Source organism: Ruditapes philippinarum, unplaced genomic scaffold, assembly GCF_026571515.1.
Source record: "Ruditapes philippinarum isolate M1 unplaced genomic scaffold, ASM2657151v2 ctg474_1_1_1_1, whole genome shotgun sequence".
NCBI classification, from domain to species: domain Eukaryota; kingdom Metazoa; phylum Mollusca; class Bivalvia; order Venerida; family Veneridae; genus Ruditapes; species Ruditapes philippinarum.
Window position 1 is genome coordinate 259,833 of NW_026860999.1, and position 24,827 is coordinate 284,659.

At 33.1% G+C, this 24,827-nt stretch overlaps 1 protein-coding gene across 1 annotated transcript in view; it reads right to left on the reverse strand.

Annotated features, from left to right (window-relative positions):
* Positions 1-2,897: 2,897 nt before the first annotated feature.
* The window catches only part of LOC132714184 (macrophage mannose receptor 1-like), a 66,530-nt gene continuing 44,600 nt past the window's right edge, over positions 2,898-24,827 (reverse strand). The window contains exons 3-6 of the mRNA XM_060696973.1: positions 8,861-9,037; positions 5,539-5,609; positions 4,799-4,889; positions 2,898-3,928 (exon numbers count right to left, since the gene is read on the reverse strand). Coding sequence (XP_060552956.1) covers positions 3,726-3,928; positions 4,799-4,889; positions 5,539-5,609; positions 8,861-9,037 — 542 coding nt within the window. The 3' untranslated portion in view covers positions 2,898-3,725. The remainder of the gene's footprint in view (positions 3,929-4,798; positions 4,890-5,538; positions 5,610-8,860; positions 9,038-24,827) is intronic.

Genomic DNA, 24,827 nt, shown 5'->3' on the forward strand with positions numbered 1-24,827 from the left:
GTGGTTAACCTATTTCGGCACGTTTGATTTATCCTAAATTTCTCCTAATTACTTTATTTATTTGATGATATCTTCCATATTTGGTAGTGGATACCTCTTACCTCTAATGATCCTCTTACTTTTTGTTGAGTAAAGGTTTAAGGTCAAGGTCATTGATTAAACATTTTTGCTCATACAACATATATTTTTAAATTGATATCTTTCATGTATAATACGGCCATGCCTTGGGAGGTCCTCCCCCTTTGGGTTCACCAAGGGTCATTTGGATCAAGGTCACCAATGTCAAAAATAGATTTTTATACTTTTACAGGTGTAACTTTATTCTTTTGACTGATGTCTTATAATTTGGCAGGAACATAGAATTGAGAAATCTCCTTCCTTTGGATTGAGTTAGGAGTCACTTGGGTCAAGGTCGCCAGTGCTAACAATAATTTTACACTTTTGCCCAGAAAGCTTTTATTTATGGACAGATGTCTTTCATATTTAGCAGGGAGATAGCTTGCATTGTCTTCTTCCTTTTGATTGAGGATAAAGATCAGGGATGCTAAAAGTAGATTTCTCACATTTGATTATACAGCCTTTATTTAGAATGATGTTTTTCATATTTGGAAGGAACATACCTTGGATGGTTCAATGTTGGGAATCACAAGGTCAATGTCACTTGTGCTGACAATAGATTCTTTCACACTTTTTGTGCCACCACTATTTAGATTTTTATGCCCTTGCCTGTCCGTCCGTTCATTCTCATGTTTTGTCACATGTAGCTCAGCTACAAAATTTACAGGAATGTTGTTCAGCACATGGGGTTTCATTTGTGGATTAATTCAGTTTTGTCATTTAAATGCCTTTGATTCATGAAACTTCACAGGAAAACTGGTCACCATGTGGCGTTGTGCACCTGGGGGGTTGCTTGAGAATTTTTTCAGTATTTGTAGACTTATTGCCCTTGACTTGGTAAACATTTGCAGTTTTCAACTTTTGTCACGCATAGCCAAATAAGGATTTGATAGTAAGTCGGAAATCTTTACAGAAATGTTTGTTAGCATACTCGTATATGGTTGTGCACCAGGGTGTTTGCTTGTATATTGATTCAGAATTTGTAAATTGACTTCGTAAAAAGCATTCAAAAATGTTGTGTCATGTGTACTTCAATGAAAAAAATATGAGCATAGTGTACCTCAAATGTAGCAATGTCTTCATTATTTGCGCACAAGCTAGAAAGACCTGAGTAAAACAAGTACAACGATAACTTGTTATTAATTTGCAAGCATTTATTCAAAAGATATAGGAAAACTAGTGATACATAACATACATGTACAATGCTATAGATATGCTGTTGTTAAAAAACTGAGTTTGTGAACTGGACAAAAGAAATGTACATTTAAGTAGACATTAATCATTTGAAAATAACAGAAACAATGATTTCTATTTTTTATTTGTTTGGGTCGTCAGACCAAACAAATAATGGTAGCGAAATTTCAGACTCTAATGCTGTTAATTTCAAATGCCGAAAGTAGTCCGCTTTTTTGAAGCGGTTACTTCCCTTTATATGTAACACTTAGGCCGAAACATTTAGGGGAGATCACTACGATATGGCCACATGACAGGCGGATTAATTTTCAAGCAAAATAATTCCCGAATGGTCGAAGATTTCTAATATTGTTTTATTCTTTATAGATATACATGCTTATAGTAAGCGCTATGATTATTTACACAAGTGTTAAACAATAGTTAGCGTCGTTACAAACCCTAACTTAGAATAATATGGTTTTCTTCAGGCCATTAACAATAAATTCACCGTGGCCGAGGGGTTAGCGCGCTCGCTTACGAAGCGAGAGGGCTGGAGTTCAAATCTCAGTTCAGGCAACTCATTTTTTTCTCAAATTGTTTAAGTCAAATAAACATTGGATTGAATATCAGTGTTGCAACAAGTCTTATAGCCAATCTACTACAATTAAAACGCTGGAAAGCATTGGTGGCACTATACAAAAACAAATTGTGTTATAATCTCACAACCTTCACCTTTCTGACATTCTGAGACCCAAACAAATTCAGCGCCTTCTGTGCTTTGATTAAAGTTGTATGAGAAATCAGCCCAATGAAAATAAAACAAGGTCACAAATGACACATTAGTTCTTCAACAATTGATGATTCAAGTTATTCGTGCCCTTTCATGTACAACTCTTTTATAATAGTGCTGATTAGATTTGTGTGGTTAGAGAAATTGTAATCCACATTGCTTTGGGTATCTGCTTCGGTGATGACAATCTGTCAAGATCAATATCAGGTAGGAGACAACCGTGTCCAAATATCTTAATAAACTCATCATTTATATATCATTTCTTATTTTTCTTTATAAACCCATACTGTCATAATATTTTTATAGATCCCGTGTTCCAATATTATATGAAGAAAAATATATAGAATCATTATATACTCACAGCCCCTAAAAAACCCTGATTTTTCCTTTGTTGGAGTTGATACAAATAAACTATCAAATAAAGACAAGGAATGTGTGAAGAGATTTTAAGTGAACATAAATGTTAAGTTGCCTGCACTTCCCGGTAATATATCATAATAAATAACAAATCACCTGACTCTGGTGATCTAATAACATGTTTTTTTTTAAACATTTATTGGAACAACATAACATGTCTTCGATATATCTACAGATAAAGCAAACTATCAGTATATCTATTAAGGAACCTTGCTTAGGAAAAGCTATGATGGTCATTTTGTCAGCAAATAACAGCGTAATTAACATAATGAAAACAACATCATCAAATGACAACCAGCAAAATCCTCTACAAAGAGAAGAATAAAATTAGAGAAATAATCTTCTACTTGGGTAATATTTCAGTGTAATGAAAAGAATGAGACTAATTTACTTTAACAAAACTCACACTGCTAGATCGGATATATTTACAACATAAACTTAACTTGAAAACCGACAATGACAATGTATTTCAGATTTCTAACTTTTAGTATATTTTATTCCATAATTTTTTACAACATTTATTTTCGGTTGAGAAAAGAAACTTTGTTCGTCGTCATTTCTTGAATTCACAGAGAGTCACACCTGATATCATGGCACTCCTAATCAATCCAGATTGCCAAAAAACAAACAAAAAGGAAAACAACAAGAAAACAACTGCGATCTTCATGTCTTTAAAGAACATATAATGACGGATAAGAACTTACAAACAATAAAAATAATGTAGAATAGACCTATCCATCATTTTTACATAGTTAGAAATTGTTGAGTAGACATTTCCTATCATGCATAACACATTCATATATTGTATTTGCATTATGTATTTGACTCCATCTACATCTGATTATAATGCCAATCTAAATAATGATGTTAATCTCTCTCATACCATTGTAACCTGTATAATCAAAAAGTGGCAGATATTCCTGGTGTCGTCCTGGTGTTAAAAAACTGTTTTCGATTTTTTCAATTAAGTAATAATTAACACAGATAGACAATTGAAATTAATAAAATGGCTTCTTGAAGCGATTTTAAACCACCATCTGATTTAAATTTCTCAGGGAACAATAATTAACCAGGCGAATTTAAAAGGTGGCAACAAAAGTTTCATTACTATCTTGTTGCAAGTGATGACTGTAGCATGTATATTAAACTACATGTCGTTAGATCAAAACGTGTTGTTTTGTTAAGTTCACAGACATCACGGGATTCGTACATAACCGTATTAACGAAATCATATCTTGAATTTACAAAGAGTTCCTAATGGGTGAGCACATCCAAAATCGTGCCACATCTTATTAAAAATTGCCAAGCAATTTTCAGTACCACCATTCGGTTGGTCCGGTCCCCAGCTGTTAGTCCAGTTACCAACTTGTGTACCATCCAGCCAACGCCAATCCCCTTCATTATCTAAATCATTCCCTCCTATCCACATCCCTGTCAAAATAAAGTTGGAAATGAAACAATATGTACATTAATGACCAAAAATTTTCGTGTTATAATCATACAAAAAATAATAGGAAGCAAATCAAGATATTTAAGGACAGAATTGTTTCATCATGATTCTTATGGTATTGCACTTATTTGATTATCTTGTTTCAATTACCAGGCAGTCATCTACACGTTGTTGCTGTTGCTAATTTTCTAAATCGTATAGGTCATATTGTTTCTTATCGATTACTCCGGCAGTTCTTTTATTTGGAAAATGAGGGGACGAGAATCTTGGCGTTCAGTAGGTACACACTAAAAGAGGCTAAAACATTATAATTATGTAAGACTACAGTTAGTTGTTGATGTTCTTGTTTTATTCTAGTGCGGCGTATAAAAGATCGTGCTTGCACTTTTTATTCCATCTTTTTTTAAATATCATCATTTTTGTCGAAGATACACTGAAATGCTTTGAATCATAATGTACATGTATATGCATTGATGCCTTTATCGAATTTTATCTTTTTAAAAGTTTGCTATGCTAATATGTTTATATAATTTTCACTCATCATTTAAAATTTGACATTGTTCTTAAATACAAACAAATCAAATTATTAGTTTTTAAATGATTACGCATCATATGAAATAGATTTAAGTTCCTAACAAATGTTGTCCAACTCAATCTTAAAATTATTTAGAATACAATTCACTAGTAAATCTATGAAGTAAAACACTTTTCTTGCGGAAAATTCTCCTCTTTTGTTCTGGATGGAGAGTAGTATGTATTGCTCAAAATGATAAGCTTTTGAACATACATGTAGTGGTATCGTTGTTTATACCTAAAAATATCTTTACTCTTTAGGTTAACTGGATACTTACAGTAGACATTAAGAACATTTTTTGCAATGAACAAATGTTCTTCCTGCGTTTTAATATCTGCCAGAAACGCTCCATTTTCAACACAGTATCTCTACATGTAAAAGAAAGGTGTATTATTGATACTTCAATCAACATTTTAACAAATGAAACATTCTATAAAAGTTAAACCCGATCAAGACAAATTACTAAAACGAAAGATATTGAACGATTGTGTATACACATGATCATTTAAATGCCTACATTGGAAATCATATCTATTAACTAACACATAATAATCAAATTTATATGTTATTTATTTATGCAAACAAATCACATATAAATTTCCTTTTGTCAAAAAGAACCTGTTTGTAATCAACGATAAATTAAATAACAAATGAATAACATGAATTACAAAATGCAAATTAACAACAACTTTAACCCTTTAAGAAATACAAAAACTTTATTTTTTATGCTAAAATGCTCTTTTTTCATTTTGTGAAGATGAAAAGTGGTCTCTGTTTAACTTGAGGCAATATGTTTTTTAAAACATCATTCAAAGTCAAAACATGTACTGAATCATGACATGGCAACCATCTTAATATTACCAATAAATCGTTTAGATAAAAGGTTATATAAAATAATACTAGCGTAAAATAATTCCATTCTTTAGTCCTAAAATAAAAAAAAAACAACAAAAGTTTATTGCATGTCAGTCAGTGTCTGAACAGAAAGGTGAACATAATCAATTGATATAACACCACCTTTCCATCATCCCAATTCCGCTGAGTTTGGTCCACAAAATAACACGAGTTTCCATGGCAAATCCATTCATCTGTAATATGAAGTTATAGCAAATTTCTATATTATGTGCTTGATCTTCATACGTGTCAAACTTTCATGAAAAAATCTAAGTAATCAAGGAGAGGATGAAGAACAACACGTCAGGAACACCAGAGTGGGTTTCATGAAAAATGATAAATGATTTCATAGAGAAAGTTTTAATGCAAACCAATAGACATTCTATTGTAAAATAGTTTGAGACTTTTTACAAAATTTACCACGCCCTGGTTATCTATTTGTTTTTTGTTATTGTACAGGAGATATTCGAATTATAGATATAATATAGATTATTTATATGAAAATAATTTCCTTTATTTAGCTTGAGAAATAAATTGTTTCCTTCCGTTACATTGTAACGTTCGCTTATTTTAAATCAGGTCCCCCGTTATAAGTTAGGCGCAGTATAATAGTATAATTTCATAGATGGTGGTTTAACGCGTTGCACGAAAATTCCCGTTGCAACATTTCCCAGTACAAACATTCTCAGTTAGGCTAGCTATTAGTCGACACGACATTATCTAAAACGTGAGAGATTTAAATTGACAGCTAAAATAGATTTAAGATATCCAGCAATGCACGAGTAGAGGCGTAAGGAGAGCTATGGTTCGTAGAGGAGCGCCGAGTCAGGGCAGAGTTGTGAATCAGGGGGTCCTACAAATGAAGACCTGTTACAAGGGGGCGCAAACGAAATCGCAGATGAATAGCGGAATGGCGCAGTAATGTCGGAACACTGGAAGCACGTGGCTTGAGCAGACCAGAGTCTGTGAAACGTCGAGATGGCAGCAGATTCTTGCCAAGATAATGCTGTTAGTCAGTTCGAATTTGGCCTTGCCAGAAGCAATTATAGACGTGCCCAGTACCCGTCTTTTTCTTTGGAATCTTCGATCAAAGAGGCGGGCAACTTTCTTTCAAATGGGATCACAACTAATAACCTCCTTAACCTATCAAACACGCCATACAGGTCGGTCTCGAAAAGTTTAGACACCTGTATAATCTTAACGTCAAATGTCAATCCCAAATCAGCAGTAATATATATACGACTTATTGCTTTGAAAAAGGGAATGTGCGCCCAAAACAATTACGGACTTATATAGCGGGGCCCGCTGAATTTATTTTCATTAACTAAGCGCGGCTATTTAATGACATTTTCAAATAATATCTTCATAAACTTTAGTAGGGTTGCCATAGAACCGCTTACATTTTGATGCAGGGCTCCACTTACACTGCCTAACTTATGCTTGTATTGTGAGAGGCCTGTCATCAAGTATTTGCGTTTAATAGTTATGAATCTAAATTTTACTTTCATTTGTTTACATTGGACCACTACTTCGGTCCTATTAGGGTTAGCGAGCCTTAGTCGCTTCATATAAACAGGTCAAGAATACTGTACCACTCAGAAATTGCGGACGCCGTTATATTCATCCAATTCAGTATGTTATTGCATCTCTCTTAGATAATTTAAATACATCAATCAAAGAGGCGAAAGTTTTACATTACGTTAAAAAATACAAAGGAAACTTTGGTGCGATTTGCCAAGTGCGTTGCATTATTGACTATGATTACATAAGCCTCAAATCATAAAGTTTTTCTTTTTGCCATCCGGACGGTGCTGCCTTGTAATCAAAAACACAATTTTGCGTCATTTTTTAAAAAATGTGTTCCAGGGCGTGCCAAACTATCAAATACGTTTCAAATCACATAGCTTTTAGGACTTGGCAGAGCTTCGGACTTAGCAGCCAAGGCTATTCGGGCAGAGGTGATAATAAATTAGGTTAGATGGACCTTCTGTTATAAATTTGTATATCCGGCATAGTTTGTTTTCGCATAACAAGTCAGTCTGTAACATAATAGATGTTTTGTACATGCCTGTTCACTATATCATTCATTTTCATATTTTGTAGACGTCGGTGGCCCGGTGACTAATACCTATTGGCAGGAGTCCGTAGCCGTGACAGCAGCAAAGCCCAACCTAAGAATTACAGGCAATGACTATGCATGGTGGGGTGTAAAGGTCTAAAATGGCAGATTTTAGGCATTCAATACAAACACAAGTCCTACTTTCATTTCACCACTTCGATCATCACTCATACATTTAGGTGGTAATGAATTTAACATCTATTTCTCTAATCAAACTAAAAAAAGGTTATTGAATCAGACATTACTTACCTCCGTGATGCTTTTCCACAGTACGACACTTATTTGGCATGTTGACATATTACCAAGGAGGGTCTGGAGAGGGCTCTTACTTTGAAACCAATTGAATCAAAGCGGAAAAGGGTTAATCGGTCAGGGCAGACAAATTGTTAAACTGTCCGGGGAAAAGTGATACTATCTCCCCTGACATTGACACGGAAAACAAATTTTTTCCGTGATGACGGGGTTACATTTAAATGCCGTTGGCTTGGAATGTTTTACCTTTTTCCATTTAAAGGAATCAATTATTAAAAACACTGTAATACTCGCTATAATTTGGGGATAAATTAAAATTTATTGTGGCGTAAAATTATATCGATTGAAGGATGATCAGGCGTACAGTTCTTTAAATAGCAGTTGTTGAGGTTATTTTGGCACAGTAATTAGTACCTCTTTCGCACATTCACAAAGTCTAACTGCGTGTTCATAGTTTTTCTTCTCTTCACGTTGGTAGTGGTTTCCATTACGTTACCGTGGGGAGCTGAGATCTATGATCATGTAGTTGGATAGACTCTAGAGGTAATGCGTTGGTGTGTAGCTATTTGCTGGCTTGAGTTGCTCAAAGCCATTGCGTTGCATTAGTTTTATTTAGCTTGGGTTTGCTTCAAATCTTTTGCATTGCATTTTTGTGTTTATAAAGTTTTGGTATTGCAACTTGCTGATAACGCCTGATCACCTTCGATTGATATAACTTCTTGTGGTAGGAGCATCTAAGCTCTTAACCTACCCATAAGTGAGCGGCCAATACACGCCAGCCTTATATAAATACTTAATGATCAATTATTTGATATATCATGTCATGTGAATTTTATATAAGCAGATGCGTCGTAAAATAAAAACTGAGAATGTTGTATGTTCTTTATTATTTTATTTTGAATAGTCTTAAATAATTACACTCTAAAAATATGAACATGATTTGTAATATTAATAGTTGTCCTATTGTATCTATAATTTTAGAGTTGTTCATTAAAACGTAGATATAAAATGTCTTTTAAAAGTAATTCTAAGCCTTAAAATTTCAAAAAGTTCTACTAAAGTTCTGTTACATACCTTTAAGACACTTGAAATCGGTGATACTCCATGTTCCTGAGCTTTGACATGTCACTATACCTGTGTTGTTAAACATGTTTTTGTAGCCTTCTTGACATTTGTATTCAGCCTTGTCCCCGATAAAGAACATGTTTCCGTGTATAGTTGCAAACTCCTTTTCCCTAGGCGGACCACATCCTATTGTAAAGTAATAAAAGAGCTGCAACCTTATCTAAAGTATAAAGACACTCGTTACCGCCGTAAGATCCTTATATTCGTATACTTAAAATAAAAATTCAAACACTACATGCATTTAACTTAAAAATCACAATGAAGAAAGCAATCATGGCAGATCTGTATCTTGCATAATACTGTAAGAAAAAAGTTCCCAATGCTGATGTCAATAATATGGCAACAGTAATGACGACATATGAAACAATATCTGTTCCAGAAATTTTATATTGTGTTACATTAACCAAATTAATTAGATTCTACTACGGAAGCCCATAAGTGCCATTTTGTCTTAGAACTTTTGTCTTATGACTAATGACTTATGTATTATGACTTTTGTCTTATGTATTATGACTTGACAAAAAAGGCGGCAAAAAGGCTCGTAGTTTCATCACATGCGCCCATTTGGCTGACGGAGGTAAATCTGATAGTGAAACAGAAGAACAATTTGGTAAGTGTTGAAATGTAAACAGTTATAGGCTTCCTTATACAAGCTTATTTCTCAATGTATTATTGTTTGTTTATAGCGAACACTATTTATGCTATTTATTTATAGCACATACTTGCTCCGATTCATGTATCAGCTAAAACTACAAAGATTTCATCAATAGTACAAAATTTAGACATATTTAACAGGCTTAAACGTATTCCTGCTGTTAGTGCAAAGCACTCCTCACAGTGTTATCTCACACATATCTGTTCATTAACCTGTGCAATCACTTGAACAATATGTTTTGACTTTCTTTGAGTTGAAATAGTAAGGAAAATAAATGAAAAATATCCAAGATTAATCAATAAGTGATTTTACTGCTTTGAGGTTTGCAAACATCATGATTTACTATGGCCACCTGTTTTTTTATGTTAGCACGCATAATGCTTGTCATAAGAATCAATTTCAAAGATAGATAAACTTCATTCATGAGTGTAAAAGCGGAATAAGGTTCATTTCCCTAAAAAAGCATGGATTATGATACACTTGACGGCTTAATAAAGGACTGGTCCCACTTGGCAGAAACAGCGTCATTAAAGCCAGTTAGCATATTATAACACGTTAAATGTGTGGTAAGGTGATGTGTATTTTTGAGAAACAGCAATAACATTAAAGAATATTTATAGGTGCTGATCATATTTTACTCAATGATTTTTTACAGCACATAAAATTTCAAAAATATCTATAATTCATCATTTAAATTTCGTAGAGTTTTTTTATCTTTAATTCAGTTTGGTATATTTTGTTCTGTACTATGGTCTGTATAGAAACTATGCGAACAACAGGGAAAAAATAAATCACCTTTTATCTACATCTTTTCAAGTTGCTGGCTAATTTAACGTTGTAAGGTGAGATATAAATGATGCAATGTTGACCCGGTATGAACTGATAAGTCACAAACACTCGGAATAAATCTAGTCATGTGTAACATAGTTTATTCAGGAGACCACTTAAATGATTCAAGGAATTATTACTGATAATTTATCAGAATAAAATAACAATATCTATTTCAAAATCATATCGAAGTAAAACATCTTTTCTGTGTCATTAGGCTTAATAAGCACATATTGATAACACAACGATTTATATTGAGACATGTATAAATGTTATAATGTAGACTTATAGATAATGCTACACTTTAATTTAAAACTTTGCCTTTATGAGTGTTTTTTTAAAGCACGTTACAATAACAAAATTCAATTAAAAAAAAACTGACCAGGAGGGTTTATTTGTTCTCTAGAACTGAATTGGATAACAAAAAGCGAGGAATGTTCAGTTTTTGATTTTGAGAAAGAAACATAACATTTTGAAGTAGATTTATGGAAGATATAACATAAAGTACCTTTGTAAATATTTACAAAAAGGAAAGGTTTGGGAGAAAGAAAAGTGTATTGGAAACCCTTGCATTTCCCGCCACTGTGAGATAATCTTCACTATGACACTCAGTGACTCTAGTGAAACGGCTATTAAATCACCGTGGCTATCTCACTTACTGGAGAATTTGAATTTTGCTAGCCAAACAACAAAGCGATGATATATGTGTGAAAATGTTATTCCATAAAGATATATAAAAATATCTATGTCCAATTTCAAAATATTGTTTTGTTAATAAAAGGAATTCAACTTCCAAAGCTCTTCACTGGCATGTGTATCACTGAAAAAGAAAAAATGGAAACAAAGTGATCCCCGTGAAGCATTATCACAACAAAATTACGCGAAAATTGCAGACTCATCTTGATTTGAATCTGTACATGTCAGGGATAATGTAATAAGTGCAACATCCCTCACGCCCCCTTGCACCGTCTTGAGCGGGCTACTCAATTATCCACACTTAATACTGCTGGCATCAATGATCACGAAGGGCCAGAAAGTATACCAACACTGACTACATTTTAGAACCAGTCTGCTCTATTTATAGTTTTACTTTTCACCTCGATTCTAATTGCAAAGTTTGTCTCATATATCAGGTTCTTTTTTTTTAGAACACATTCCGTCAAACAGTGACTTAGTAAGGTTTTATGAATGTGTCCATCCACATTAATACAACTGATGGTTACTCTTGCCTCTGTTGAACATGGTCAGGATGTTGTCCCAAATATTTCTCGGACGAGTCCTAAATATTTTTGGACCATTTTCATTTCGTCGAGAAAAAGTAGTTTACAGTGCTCTAAATTCTTAACTCTCTAGATAATTTTACGTTTTCACCCGCAAATTTTTGAAGATTTGCCAGGAAATTGTTTTGATTGTTTTCTAGTTTATTCCACTTAATTGGTCATTCTTTCTGATTTATGAATGAATATTATTTGTTAGATTAAGTAACAAGATTCTATGCAAGACAGACACATTTTGATACATTTGTGAAACTTTGATTCTGCAATATTTCTGTATAAAATATACATATATTTCTCCCTACAGGAAAATGTGAGAAAGAAGAACGAATTAAGGCAGCTATGTTAAAAAATATGTGAGAAGGGCAAAAATAAGAAGAAGAAAACGCTTATGATGGAAAATGCCAATAAGGTAAAAGATACATTCAGTCTGTTACGTTACTCTTTTACAATTGGAATAATACAATACTTTTAGAAATGATGTTTTATGATTTATAAGTTACAATCCCTAGATACTGAATAATGGAGTGTTACCAAATAAATTTGGGTTTGTAGTTGCTGCGGCTTCTCCTAAGAAGTGTTGAAGACTATGTTCCAATACTTAACTTGTAACAATAATATCATTTATTATAGAAAAACAGTCTTCATTATGTACATCTATATCTGAGTTCATGTATTTATATATAATATTAAGGATTTGAAAACTCTTTAACTTTGTAAAGCAGGCATACTTCAAACATTTCATAAAAGTCTCATTAAATATTATGAAAAGAAAAATATTTGTTATGAACAATAGTAATAGATCTACTTACAGATCCGTCGGTAAATAAGCAAAGGTTGGTTAAATTGCAAATATAGCCCTTTCGTTTACGCGTTAGGAGGAATCCTATATGTGATTGCATACTGCGTCAATACTCAGTGATTTATCCCAACATTGTAAATTATACTTAATTCTTGAATCTTCTTTACTTTTCTTTAAAATCTTAGCATATTTATCTTAAGATTTGAGTGTGTTTTTTTAAAAATATTTCGACTCATCTGGAGGCATGCATCTTTAATGCTTAAAGTCATCTACTATGATTACTTTTGCTGCATGTACAACTTTGTTCTTTGTCAGTTTACGTGCCATATAATCCTTATTAATATAAAAATCAAGTTAAGTGATAATGTGATTTGATTCAATTGCAAAATTAATTCAGCATAAACTTATTCAAATAATAAATAAATAAGAAGTTTCACACCTATTGTCTTTTTTTGCGTTTATTGACGCTGCCTTAACTTGTTGATTTTGTTTATCATATTTTGTGGAGGAAAATGAAATATGAGAGTACCTGAATCAGTTGTATTTTGATATCACTATATTATACATGCAATGATATGTAATTAATATGAAAAATAAGACAGCTTGTAGTATGTAATCATTCAAAATATTTACTTTTTTCCTCTCCAAATTTGAATGTTTTATGCAATGAAACTTTACTATAAATGTACATTAATATGTGAAAATACAAAGAGTACAATAAATGCATAATTAATAATCTGATATGAGGAATCTATGGTGAAAACAAGGATTTTTTTTATTAATTTAAAATTTATGACATTTTGAAGCAAATTCTTTGTTGTTTTTTTTCTTTAACGATGATCAATAGGTGGAAATGTAAAATCACTTAAAGAATGCTCTGATACATGAAAATGGTTCTACCAAATCGATAAAATTTCTTGAAAAATGACCAAATAACAAATGTTTGACTTTTCATTCTTCTATTTTTTCTAAAGCATTTTTGCAATGTTTGACACTACATAATATAAAAATAAACACTGTAAATAACCTACATGCCAAAAATCTCTTTTATTCTATTAACAATAAAATAATTCGAAGCACTAAGATTCAATTGTAGAAACAGTTGAACATTTATGATTATTTTGCGCACAGACAGAACCGACATGCAAATAGCAGTCCAGTTTAGTATCGCAAGTAAAAATATCACCAAGGATATAGGGTAATAGATGAGCCAAGCTGCGAGACTTCTTACATGTCTGTATAATTCAAATGATGCATACTTTCTTTAACCCGTAATACACAATACATAAGCCGTATTACATATGTCATGATACAAAATACAAAAGTCAAAATACATAAGACATAATACAAAGTCAAAATACATAAGACATATACAAAAGTCAAAATACATAAGACATGAATACAAAAGTCAAAATACATAAGACATAATACAAAAGTCAAAATACATAAGACATTAATACAAAAGTCAAAAATACATAAGGACATAATACAAAAGTCAAAATACATAAGACATAATTCAAAAGTCAAAAATCTGGTCTTTGTTATACATTGACAGAATTGTTCATCTCTATAAATGTTTTTATTTGAAAGGCTGGTCGAGTGCAATCAAAAAATGAATGAAGTCAAGAAGTCAAATCAAATTAAGAGCATGCAGGTGTCTAGTGTGTCCATCCCGTCTGTTTGATGTGTGATGTTGTGTCTCCATGCTACACAACAAACTGTTTAACATGCTACAAAGTTAGCTGAAAAAATTTACAGAAACAATACAATTGCTTAATTTGCAATAATCAGGTAACACAGTCGATCATGATCACTGGTTGCTCGCGACTGTATTTAAAGACACAGGGTATCATTTCTTTTTTGTGATTTTCACCTGAAACATGTTCAAAGTGTTCATAAGTATTCTCAATATTGGACATTAAATGAGTTGGTAAATACTAGATCACTTGGCTTAAAATTTTAGTCTGTGTAACTGTGTTTGATTTTGTCAAAACCTAGATTAATTTAACGAATCAATGAATACGACCAATTGCTCTAAAATAATCTACTTTTTGAAAGAAATAAACAGCAAGTTTTTATGTGTTAGTGACACATATTTTTGGGCGCTTTATTAAATGAACGTATACATTTAAGTTTTCTATGAGATTCAGTTGATGATGGTCTTAAAGATTCATTCAAATTTCTATAATATCCCTTGGTGTTATTTTCAATAAATATTCTAGATAGCTTTTATTTTCTTCTTTCAGAAACAGGATACGGTACTGGTAGACATGCCATATATAAGTGCACCTTGGATGGCTTTCATGAAACTACGTGGGAAGTTTAAGGACAAGTTACCGCATAGGAGAGGAGGCGGTACAAGGAATATATACGAATTTAAACAGAAGAAGAGCAAACTGTTCAGACAGTTTATAAATTATGCAACTAGCATTTTCTTTCCAGATGGAAAAAAATGATATGGGAAAGTTATCAGATATGGTAGTGAACATGCTCTACATTTAACGGAGAAGTAATCTCAAAATTTGTTCCATGCCAAATTGGGGGAAGAATGTAATTTGGCAAAACAGTACTTGAAAAGTCTATCGACGTGTTTACCTGCGTCAGTACTTTTTATAACTTTTGAGAACATCTAAAAAACAGGAGATTGACTAGGTAGAGAGCCAGTTAGACAGCATGTAGATGATAAAAGCATTCCGGTCATTCCCTTTAACAATTACCTTGATAGTACACGATGAACCAAATACCTGGTGAAATATGTGTAAAGTACACTAAACTTTGCAACTCATCATACACAGCAGAATGTTCACAAAAAATCTGTCAAACCATTGATGACTGCTTTCTTGACACAATTGTAAGTTGATCCTGACAGAGAAAGAGATGGGTATAATCCACTGGAAATAGTTTCAAAGTGACAGGCATAACAGTCAACAAGATCTCTATTTTGAGCCAAGCAGATCCGAGTTCTAACCACTTTGAATATCCAACAGCTACATCAAATGCAAAAGGAATAATTCATACACCTGACCAGATTGTGGGTTTTGAGAAGCAAGAAGAAAACAAGGAAATCATACTTGGAGTACTTTATAAAGAACATAATTCTGGTGCATATTTTTTCAGGTGGTATATAAAACAACGAACTCTTTGCAAGTGGACCTGACCTTTGCTTAATCCCCGTTAACTGATCCTGGTGAATACTTGGTGAAGGTATCAGATGAAGATACACTTTATGAATGTGCAGCTGTAAGGGTGGACTCTCTAGCTTTGCTGGCAGAAAAAAACAAAACTTTCAACAAACACTTGTCATGCAACTCAGGAGATTTTTACTGACCGAGTAAGACTTCAGTCCCTGGATGACAGTACAGTTGATACTGCTTATGTAACTTAACCATCAATGGAGGACAGTAGAGTTGATAATGTTACTGTTACTGAACCATCAATGGAGGAGAGTACAGTTACTTCTGTTACTGAACCATCAATGGAGGACAAAACAGTTGACACTGTTACTGAACCATCAATGGAGGACAGTACAGTTGACAGTGTTACTGAACCATCAATGGAGGACAAAACAGTTGATATTGTTACTGTTACTGAACGATCAACTCTCCTAGTTATGATTCCATTACAGACAATGAAGGTAATAAAAAGTCATGTCATGAATGAGAATGTGAGTGAACAGACAAACTGTGACTATTTCAAAGAAACGTTCAAGTACAGCCAAGTATAATCCTATACACGCGCTTAATTTCTCAACAGATGTAAATGTGCCAGAAATTCCTTATGATAGTTTTATGTATGGGACCTAAAATTGGGGAAGGCTCTTTTTGGAACAGCTACATTTGGCACATTATCTTTTTACTCCAGTTGCAATAAAAACTGTAAAAATAAAGGCGAATTAAAAACTAGTCCAGAAAGCTCTTGAACGAGAAGTAAAAGTTTCTCAGCAGAGTAAGGCATCCACACATTATACTGTTTATGGGGTATTCGGTATATAATAATGCATTACACATTGTGTCTGAGTACATAAAAGGATCAAATTTAGATGAGATGACCTACTGTTTGGTGATCGATGCCAACAAATCCCCCTTCTAAAAAAGTGCCACATTGCTGAAAAGATATCCCAGGCTGTTGCTTACTTGCACAACAGTTCTCCTATTATATTACATCGAGATTTAAAGCTAGAGAACATCATTGTATCAGAATCTTTAGAAGTAGTGAAATTATGTGACTTGGGGATTTCAAAATTGTTAACAATAAATAGTTCTGCTACCACACCTATGCACCAGGGTATGCAACCAGGTACCCTTATACTTTCAAGCACCAGAAATTTTGCTTGAAAAATAGACCTGCATCAACAAAATCTGATGTTTGGGAATGGCAGGCACTCTTGCAGAATTATTCAGTGAATGTCCAATGTGGGGATTACAAGAGGAAGAATGAAGAAGAAAATGAAAGATCAGCTGTTGAAACAATTAAAGAATTATGAGTCAAAAAGAAGTCCCACATGCCATTAAAAAACTTGTACAAATGGACTGTATTTGTAGAAGAATAGTAGACATTGTAACCAAGGGCTGAACTATGATCCCGATAGCAGACCAGTAGCGACTTGAATTCCCAACAGAGTTTAGTAAATAAACTAAGATATGAACGGGCTCTTTGTAGCAAATAAGTAAAAGTGATATAATGGAACTGAAAATTAATTGGTTTGCTATACTATTGAGAGTGATTCGTCAACAAGTTGTAATATACATTAAATAAAACTTTTTATTTTTTTCCCCTCCCCGGGGAACCCCGGAAAGTTATTTGGGCCGGACGGGTTTATTCTATACCCGAGGGACAATCAAAAAAAACACCGCTGGTTGGGGTGGCAGGGGTTTTTTTTTTTTTTTCCCAGGGGGGGGTTTTCCGGTTTGGGGGTTTTTTTTATTTGGTTGGTTTATGCTGGTTGGTTGGTCTCGGTCGGTCGTCAAGCCGGTCCGTTGTTCATTTCCTTGTCGCGAGCATAACCTGAAGATCATGGTCTGTAACTTCCTTATAACCCTTCATACAATGGTACATAGCGAATTAAAGGAAACGTGCAGTACTCGAAGACATCCTAAACTCCATTTAGTCATTAATTACAGAGCGTTATAGTCCCTATTGTTTCTTGTCTTGTCTGGAGCATAACTTGAAAACTATTCTGGTGAAGTTCAATTACAATTTCATACAATCGTCAAGCACAATAAGAGGAAGTGCAGTACACAAGAATCATAACTCCATTTTGACAAATTACAGAGCTTTTTAGCTTTTGCCCTTTGATATCTTTCCTTGTCCGGAGCATAACTTTAAAAGCACGGGTTCGAATTCAATACAATTTCATACAATGCCCTTTGTTACTTTTTGTCCATGTTACTTCATTGTCTGTAATGGAATCATAACTTGAAAACTATGGTTTGGAATTCAATACAACTCTATACAATGGTCAAGCACAATGAAAGGAAGTGCAGTGTATCACAATAAACCATAAGCTACATCTTTCAGTATTTGTAGAGTTATTGCCCTTTTCCTTTTTTCCTTGTTAAACGATGCATAACTTTAAAATTAAATGTTTAGAATTTAATATGCAACTTCATACATGTTTAAAAGCGCAGATTGAGATGAAGTGCAAGCGCTCAAGAAGCGTAACTCTTGCTGAACTTATGTACAGGGTAATTCAAAAAAAAATATCCTTTTATCAATGTTAACCACATTGACTGGAACTGGCAACAACAAAGTAACCGCCGAACTATCTTTGTAATTGCCCACAACCCATAACCTCGAATTTTCAATTCTTTTAAAAGTTATTCTGCCATTACTAATACTCTCATCATTTTCCGGAAAGCAGGTGTCTTGCCCGGGCTATTAATCACATTTTAGTGATAGTTCTTGTTTTGCTATTAGGCTGTTTTCAAAACTATAATTATTTCTGGTTCTTTGATATAAGTATTTTCAATTCGTTTAAATTTAAGTAAAACTTATGACTGATTTCAAAATATTTAAGTTTAAGTTTATGCCGAAAAAAAGTTGGTTTTAAGTTAACACTTGTTTATTGTTTTACTTAAAGACTTAAATAATTGTCAATATATTTCGTTAAAACCATTTAATTTTGTTTATCAGATTATATTTCATATAAGCGAGCTCTTTTCCTTAAAACAATATTTTTTGAAAGTGTCAGTCTTTAAACCTAAGCAAGGAAATAAAACAAATGGACATAGTTTAAGATAAAATGAAAATGATTCGTGTTAGTAACAAATATTCATGTTTAGATATCCACCAGTGCGAAGTTTCAAGGGTTGTTTGAATAAGAAAAACATATAAAAGGGAAACAGAATAGATATGAGTTTATGTAATTTTAATTTACATAACTACTTCTTATGTTGTGTATGAATTTTAAATCATATAATAGACAATTATATACATTTATATAATATATAACAATATAACAATATTATAGGACATATATCCTGTAAAATCTGCATGTTTGGAAGTTACATTGTGGGCATCTCAGGACAACATTTTGGGAACAAGCATGTAACTAGTTTAGCCCCCTTGTATCAGATAGCTATCAGATCAAATAGCCTCGTGTTTCATTCTTCTTTGTATTACTTTAATGTCCTTGAATTGACCTCAAATAAGTAAAAGATTCTGGTTCAAAGGCACATAACTCAAAAGTGAGATCGCAGAATTTACCAATACACTACGCAAAAGCAATTCAAAGTTAACATCTGATACTATCTGATAGCATTTGGTTTTGTTTCTTTTTCAAAATTGAATTTATTGCATGACTTAATTATTGTAAGATATAACAAATTGCTTTACTTTATGATTTTTACATACTCCTTTATTTAACTCCATATAAAAACCCATTTTGCGGAGGAACAAGCTTACACAACATTACGTTTCGTACTACAATCCATTTCTTTTAAACAAGGGGAAAGGGGAGCGGTAGCCTCTTGGTTAATGTGTCTGCCCCTAAACCTTAGGACTATGGGTTCGAGTCCTACTCGAGCCATCTCCATGTTTCTTCATATGTCACCAGTACTGGTTGGTTCAAGGGTTTTGATTTAAAAAAAACCTTTGCAAGAACTTGTTCCGCAAACGATCTAAATGAATTATATTAAATATCTGATACTTGAAGAGAATTTATTCAGGGCACATATGAGAAAAATTATTCCATGGCTTCATCAATAAGTTCCAGTAGTTCCCTGTTTAGTTCTAGAGCATCTTGTACATCCATGGGAATGCGGATGTCAGGCTTTAGTTATTTTACCAAATCTTGAAATTCTTTAATGCATGTTGTCCTACGTAAGCCGTACATTTCGCAACAAGCATCAACATCATTTTGATCTACAATCTTTCCATAATTGTGTTCGCCAAACAATTCCGGAACGAAGTACATTAAATCGGGTTTTCCATTTGGTACCTCAGAATTTCTCTGTTTACGTATGGAATGTAAGTTCCAATTAACCGCTATTCTGTCAAGTTCGGCCTGAATCAAGTGCATAAAAGAGAATTTCAAGCATTCAACATGTAAAGGATTTAATTCATCATACTCTTGATTGTCTTTAAAATCTTTGAAAAAGGAAATCCACCATTGAATTCCTTGGCGTCTCATAGTTCCCCACCAGGCCTCTATTCGTTGATTTGAAACGCTTTTTCCGTATATAAAACTTCTAAGTCCCGATATACTATCTGTATCATTGTACCGGAAGAACGGTTGGAGCAAAGACAGAGTTGAATTTTCTGTTCCCTTATCACAACGAAGAATTCGGGGAACAACCCGAAGCGTCTTCAGCGCTTCAAGATAATACATAGCGATGACTGCAGGGTTGTTGTTACTTTGTGACACTTCTAGCCAAAATATCCTCCTACTGTAACCATCAATAGCACCGTGTATACAAAAGCCATATGGTTTCAGTTTATCGTAACCGTCTACGTGCCATACATAATTTGGCCCCTTTATTCTGTACTTGCGTCTTTTAATTCTGTGGGCTTTCCGAAAATTAATTCCGTCAGGGTCAATAGTTTTCATAAATGAAAGAACTTTATTTCTAGGAACTCTTAATTTATGTTCATTTGTCAAGCGTTTCCAAATCGAACGATAACCAATGCACTGACCACTTGTCTCAATTTCCTTGGAAATATAATCAAGAACAATGTGATCTGGTGTGTATCCAGTTTCGACGTCGTAAGTTGTTACATTTAAGTACTCTATTAAGCTGTCGCAACGATATTTTAATGTTATTTATAACAAACAACAAAAGAATAATTTCCGGATATGAAAACCCACAGTAAAAATAGTGTTTCACTAATTCAAGCCGTGTACTTCCTGCTGTCGATGTGTCTGGTATGTTTTCGTTAAAGTTAAGCCGTATTTTGAAACGGGGCATGTCTGATGACCTCTCCAATAAAACATTGACTTTTTTAAAAGGGACACCACTGCGGTATTTTTGACGTAAAGGGACTGAAAATATTTTTTTCAAGATTTTTGTATAACTAGATGTATGCCTAACTCCGTTTTATTGACCTAAAAATGAAAACCGTTACAATGCCACTCACTCAAATCGGCCAAAAATGCATAAAAACGATTTAATCAATTTAATACCGTGTATATTTATATATCGTCTATTGCTTGGTTTCAAATTAAAATTTACCAGTTGATTTAAGAAAGAATTACAAAATTATTATTTTAGGCTATTAAACCTCAGCGGTGTTCCTTTAACAACCAATAACTTCCATAGCAATGATTGTTGCATTTTAATTTGGTTGAGTTTAAATAATTATGTCACAGTGTACAGCTCATCATTGCCACTTTCTCAAAGATAAAGATCATTGTGGAAACTTCTTTGTCTCAACTTGCTTTGAATACGTTAAACAACTCGTGTACAATGTCATGTCGTTTAACACTCTCTAGACTAACCTTCTCAAGAATAGCTTTTAAAAAAAATCAGGGCTTATTACTTTGAATTACTTACTTATATTCTTATTACAGTCGTCGATTACATATAACTTGGGTTTGTCTTTTTATAACAATACTTTAATTTTATTACGTTTATTTGAACCAAAATTCATATTAGAATCACACCATTTTGACAAACACTATCCTCTTAAACAACATACACTTAATCGCTTTGGAAATATATGCAAACTTTGAATCAGACATCGAGGCTAACAATTGTTCCAACGTCAAAATTTTATATAAAAAACACAATAATGTTACAAAATCTACTCCGCTGTTGTTACTATAGCTTAGATTCTCTATCATTATCAAAATTAAAATCCCTCCCATGATAACATACACAAATAATAGTTCTTGAGCAATATGCTAACGTTGTTTATTGATACACATATATCTATAATCTAAAATATCTTCTTAAACCTATAGTTTTTTTTCAGTCATGGTTTACAAAGATTAGCCTTTTATATTTATGACGACAAGTGTTGACTGAGTTACCATACCAGAATAAAAAAAAACTGATTTCTCAAATAGTTATGATGGTAATCGACGATTTTGTTACCTAAACACAATAACTGCAGGCCTATTGTCCAGAGTTACCACACCAAAAAACAGGTGCATAGCTAAAACTATAAAACTAACTAGGATTATAACAACAGAAAAGAGAGCTTCTAAGTTATGTGCTTCCATAATCAAGAATTTGCTACCTATAGTTACTATATTGCTGGTAATGAATAAGATTTATTCCCCTTATCTTAATGTATTTTGGTTCTTACAGACTAAAGCTCTGTCAAATTTCGCATCTTGCTGGTTGGTAAGGATTTATTATAATAAACAGAAAAAGAGAAAAACGGAATCTCATTAAATGTCCAAAACCTCGAAATTGAAAATGTTGCAGGCTCGGTTTGATTGAGCCTGTTCATAGACGGATATGCCGTCTACTTCCAATAGAAGCGGCTTAAGCAGGATTCAACATATAGACATGAAAATGGTGAAATTTTGAGTTTAGAAACTTCCGCAGATGTGGTTCATACAGCGGTAATCAAGGAAACTTCAATATGACATGGAGTGCAATTCCATGAAAAGCTGTGTATGGTCCCCAAATAAAAGACTGTGTGTGCCATAAACGAGAAAACAATGGGCGAAACTAATTAAATAGAGTTTTAAAAGGGGATCATGGGTTATAAACCTACATGTCAAAGACAGAGCCTCAAAAAGAAGACAAATTAAAACAAAATACAACAGCAACAACAACAAGAAAAACAGGAGATATTTATACATGTACAGTATTCAAGAAGGAATTCTGGAACCACCTAAGTATAGTAGTAATCAACTGCTAGAAATAAAAAGACCACTAACATGTACATATAACATAACAATAATGTCGTGCTGAACGATCTTCAAGGATCCAAAATATCTTTGATTTTATGTATGGGACAACTTATATGGCCTCATACGGCAAAAGAAACACTGATGTGGCAATTAAATAGTGAAAAACGGATTCCTGAACAACGCCCAAGACAACAAAATTGAAAATGTTGAAGGCTCGGTTTGATTGGACCTGTTCATGGACGGTTATGCAAGATACACAGTAAACCAGTTGAATTTTACCCAACCAATTTCTATAAAACCTTTTTTCCAATAACGGCGCATTTTATGTAATCAGCGTTGTGTAATTTAACTGTTAATATAATCATATTTTCCATACTTGACTATCTCACTATTTCTCATTAATTGAAACTGTTCGTGGGAGGCAGTTAATAAAAATAATAAAACCTACAGATGCAGAACTAAATGATTTCAAATAATATTATATGGAGTGAGTATCAATGTGAAAACATCTATAGGTATACTTATTGACCGATCATCCAAAAAATATTTTCCTAATAGGAACGATAATAAAATCATTCAGCTTTTTCTCAAAGTCACTTGGTTTTAATGGAAACACTATAACTTTGATTGAACTGTCACCTGTGACAGCTTCCTTTATGGTTATTTATTTTGCCACGACTTTACAGAAATTCGATAAAAAATTGTTAATGTAATTTAACCTTATCTAAATTATGCTCACCATCCTCCAGTCCTTTTTCTTTCCAAGAACATATCCCTTTTTCTTCTCTATTTTTTCATCGGGATGGAAAGTTGACTCATCTGAAATATTTTTTTCGACTCCAATTAGAGAGCACATGTTCGCATTAACTTTGAAATTAATATATTCGCACATTGCCTTTGTCTTACAACTTTCTATACAATGGTCAAGTCCCTTCATTAAAATAGTTTCAAAAATGTAAATATTTTTTGGATACTCAGTGTCTATCTTTATCCATCTTGAGAAATGTGTCTTGTTCGCAAAACACATGTTTGTAACTAAGAAACCTAATAGCAATACATTTCTGTAAAAATGAATCATTTTTTTTAAATATCATTCCTACGAAAATGTACTGTCCTGTTCAAGAGCAAAACAAAAATGAGTTACAACAAAAGTTTAAATTTTGTGATGTATCCTTTGATAACGTAAATGCATTATGATAGATTCCGTTGACGACGACGAAACTGCATATCATTCTTACATTTGCTTGCATAAATAAAATAATGCTTTATGGAGTTCTGTCTAATCGATATGATGTAATGATACATTCATTAATATATAATAAGTTTATACAAACTGACTTTAATACATTGTTTTAAACAAAACGTCATTGATATTAGCGTATCGATCAATTATGTCTTAGTAATATAAAAAGTTTTGAATTGACATGTCAGAGAAGTCATTTTTCCGACTTCTTGCCGCTGCTTCCCCTGAACTATCACGCAAAAGATTTAGTCATATGTACAAACGCCGGGCTGATCCTACTCACAATGAACTCTTTATTTGTACAACAATAAAGTTTTGAAAACAAATTACAAATAGTAAATAGAAAGATAGCTAAATATATGTTCGGTCAACGGAATCAGATCTTTAAAGCATGATTCAAATAAGCCGTATCTTATCATAAATAGATTCAAAACAAGAGAACAACATCCAGAAATATCCATTTAACCTATTATTGTAAAATGTTGAATCTTTTCACAAAACAGTTGAAAAGACCGACACAGGAAATTGCCGTCTGTTACACAAAAAGGGGAATATCAATTTGAGTGATTCCAGTTTGGGTTGTTCAGGACTAAAGCATTTTTTATGAAAATGTTGTAGAAGTTTTCCTGTCAGTTCTACATACTAGTACTTTAGATCTAAGCTCTAGGCATTGTTGTTTTCCATAAGAAGATTAAAATGTATAGTTTATATGAATTGATGTCTTTAAAAAAGTGACACCGAGGGCGGGGCAAATCGTAGCTTAATATCTATGCTTTTAGGAGAAAAGCATAGTGGTGGACTTCTTCGGTTC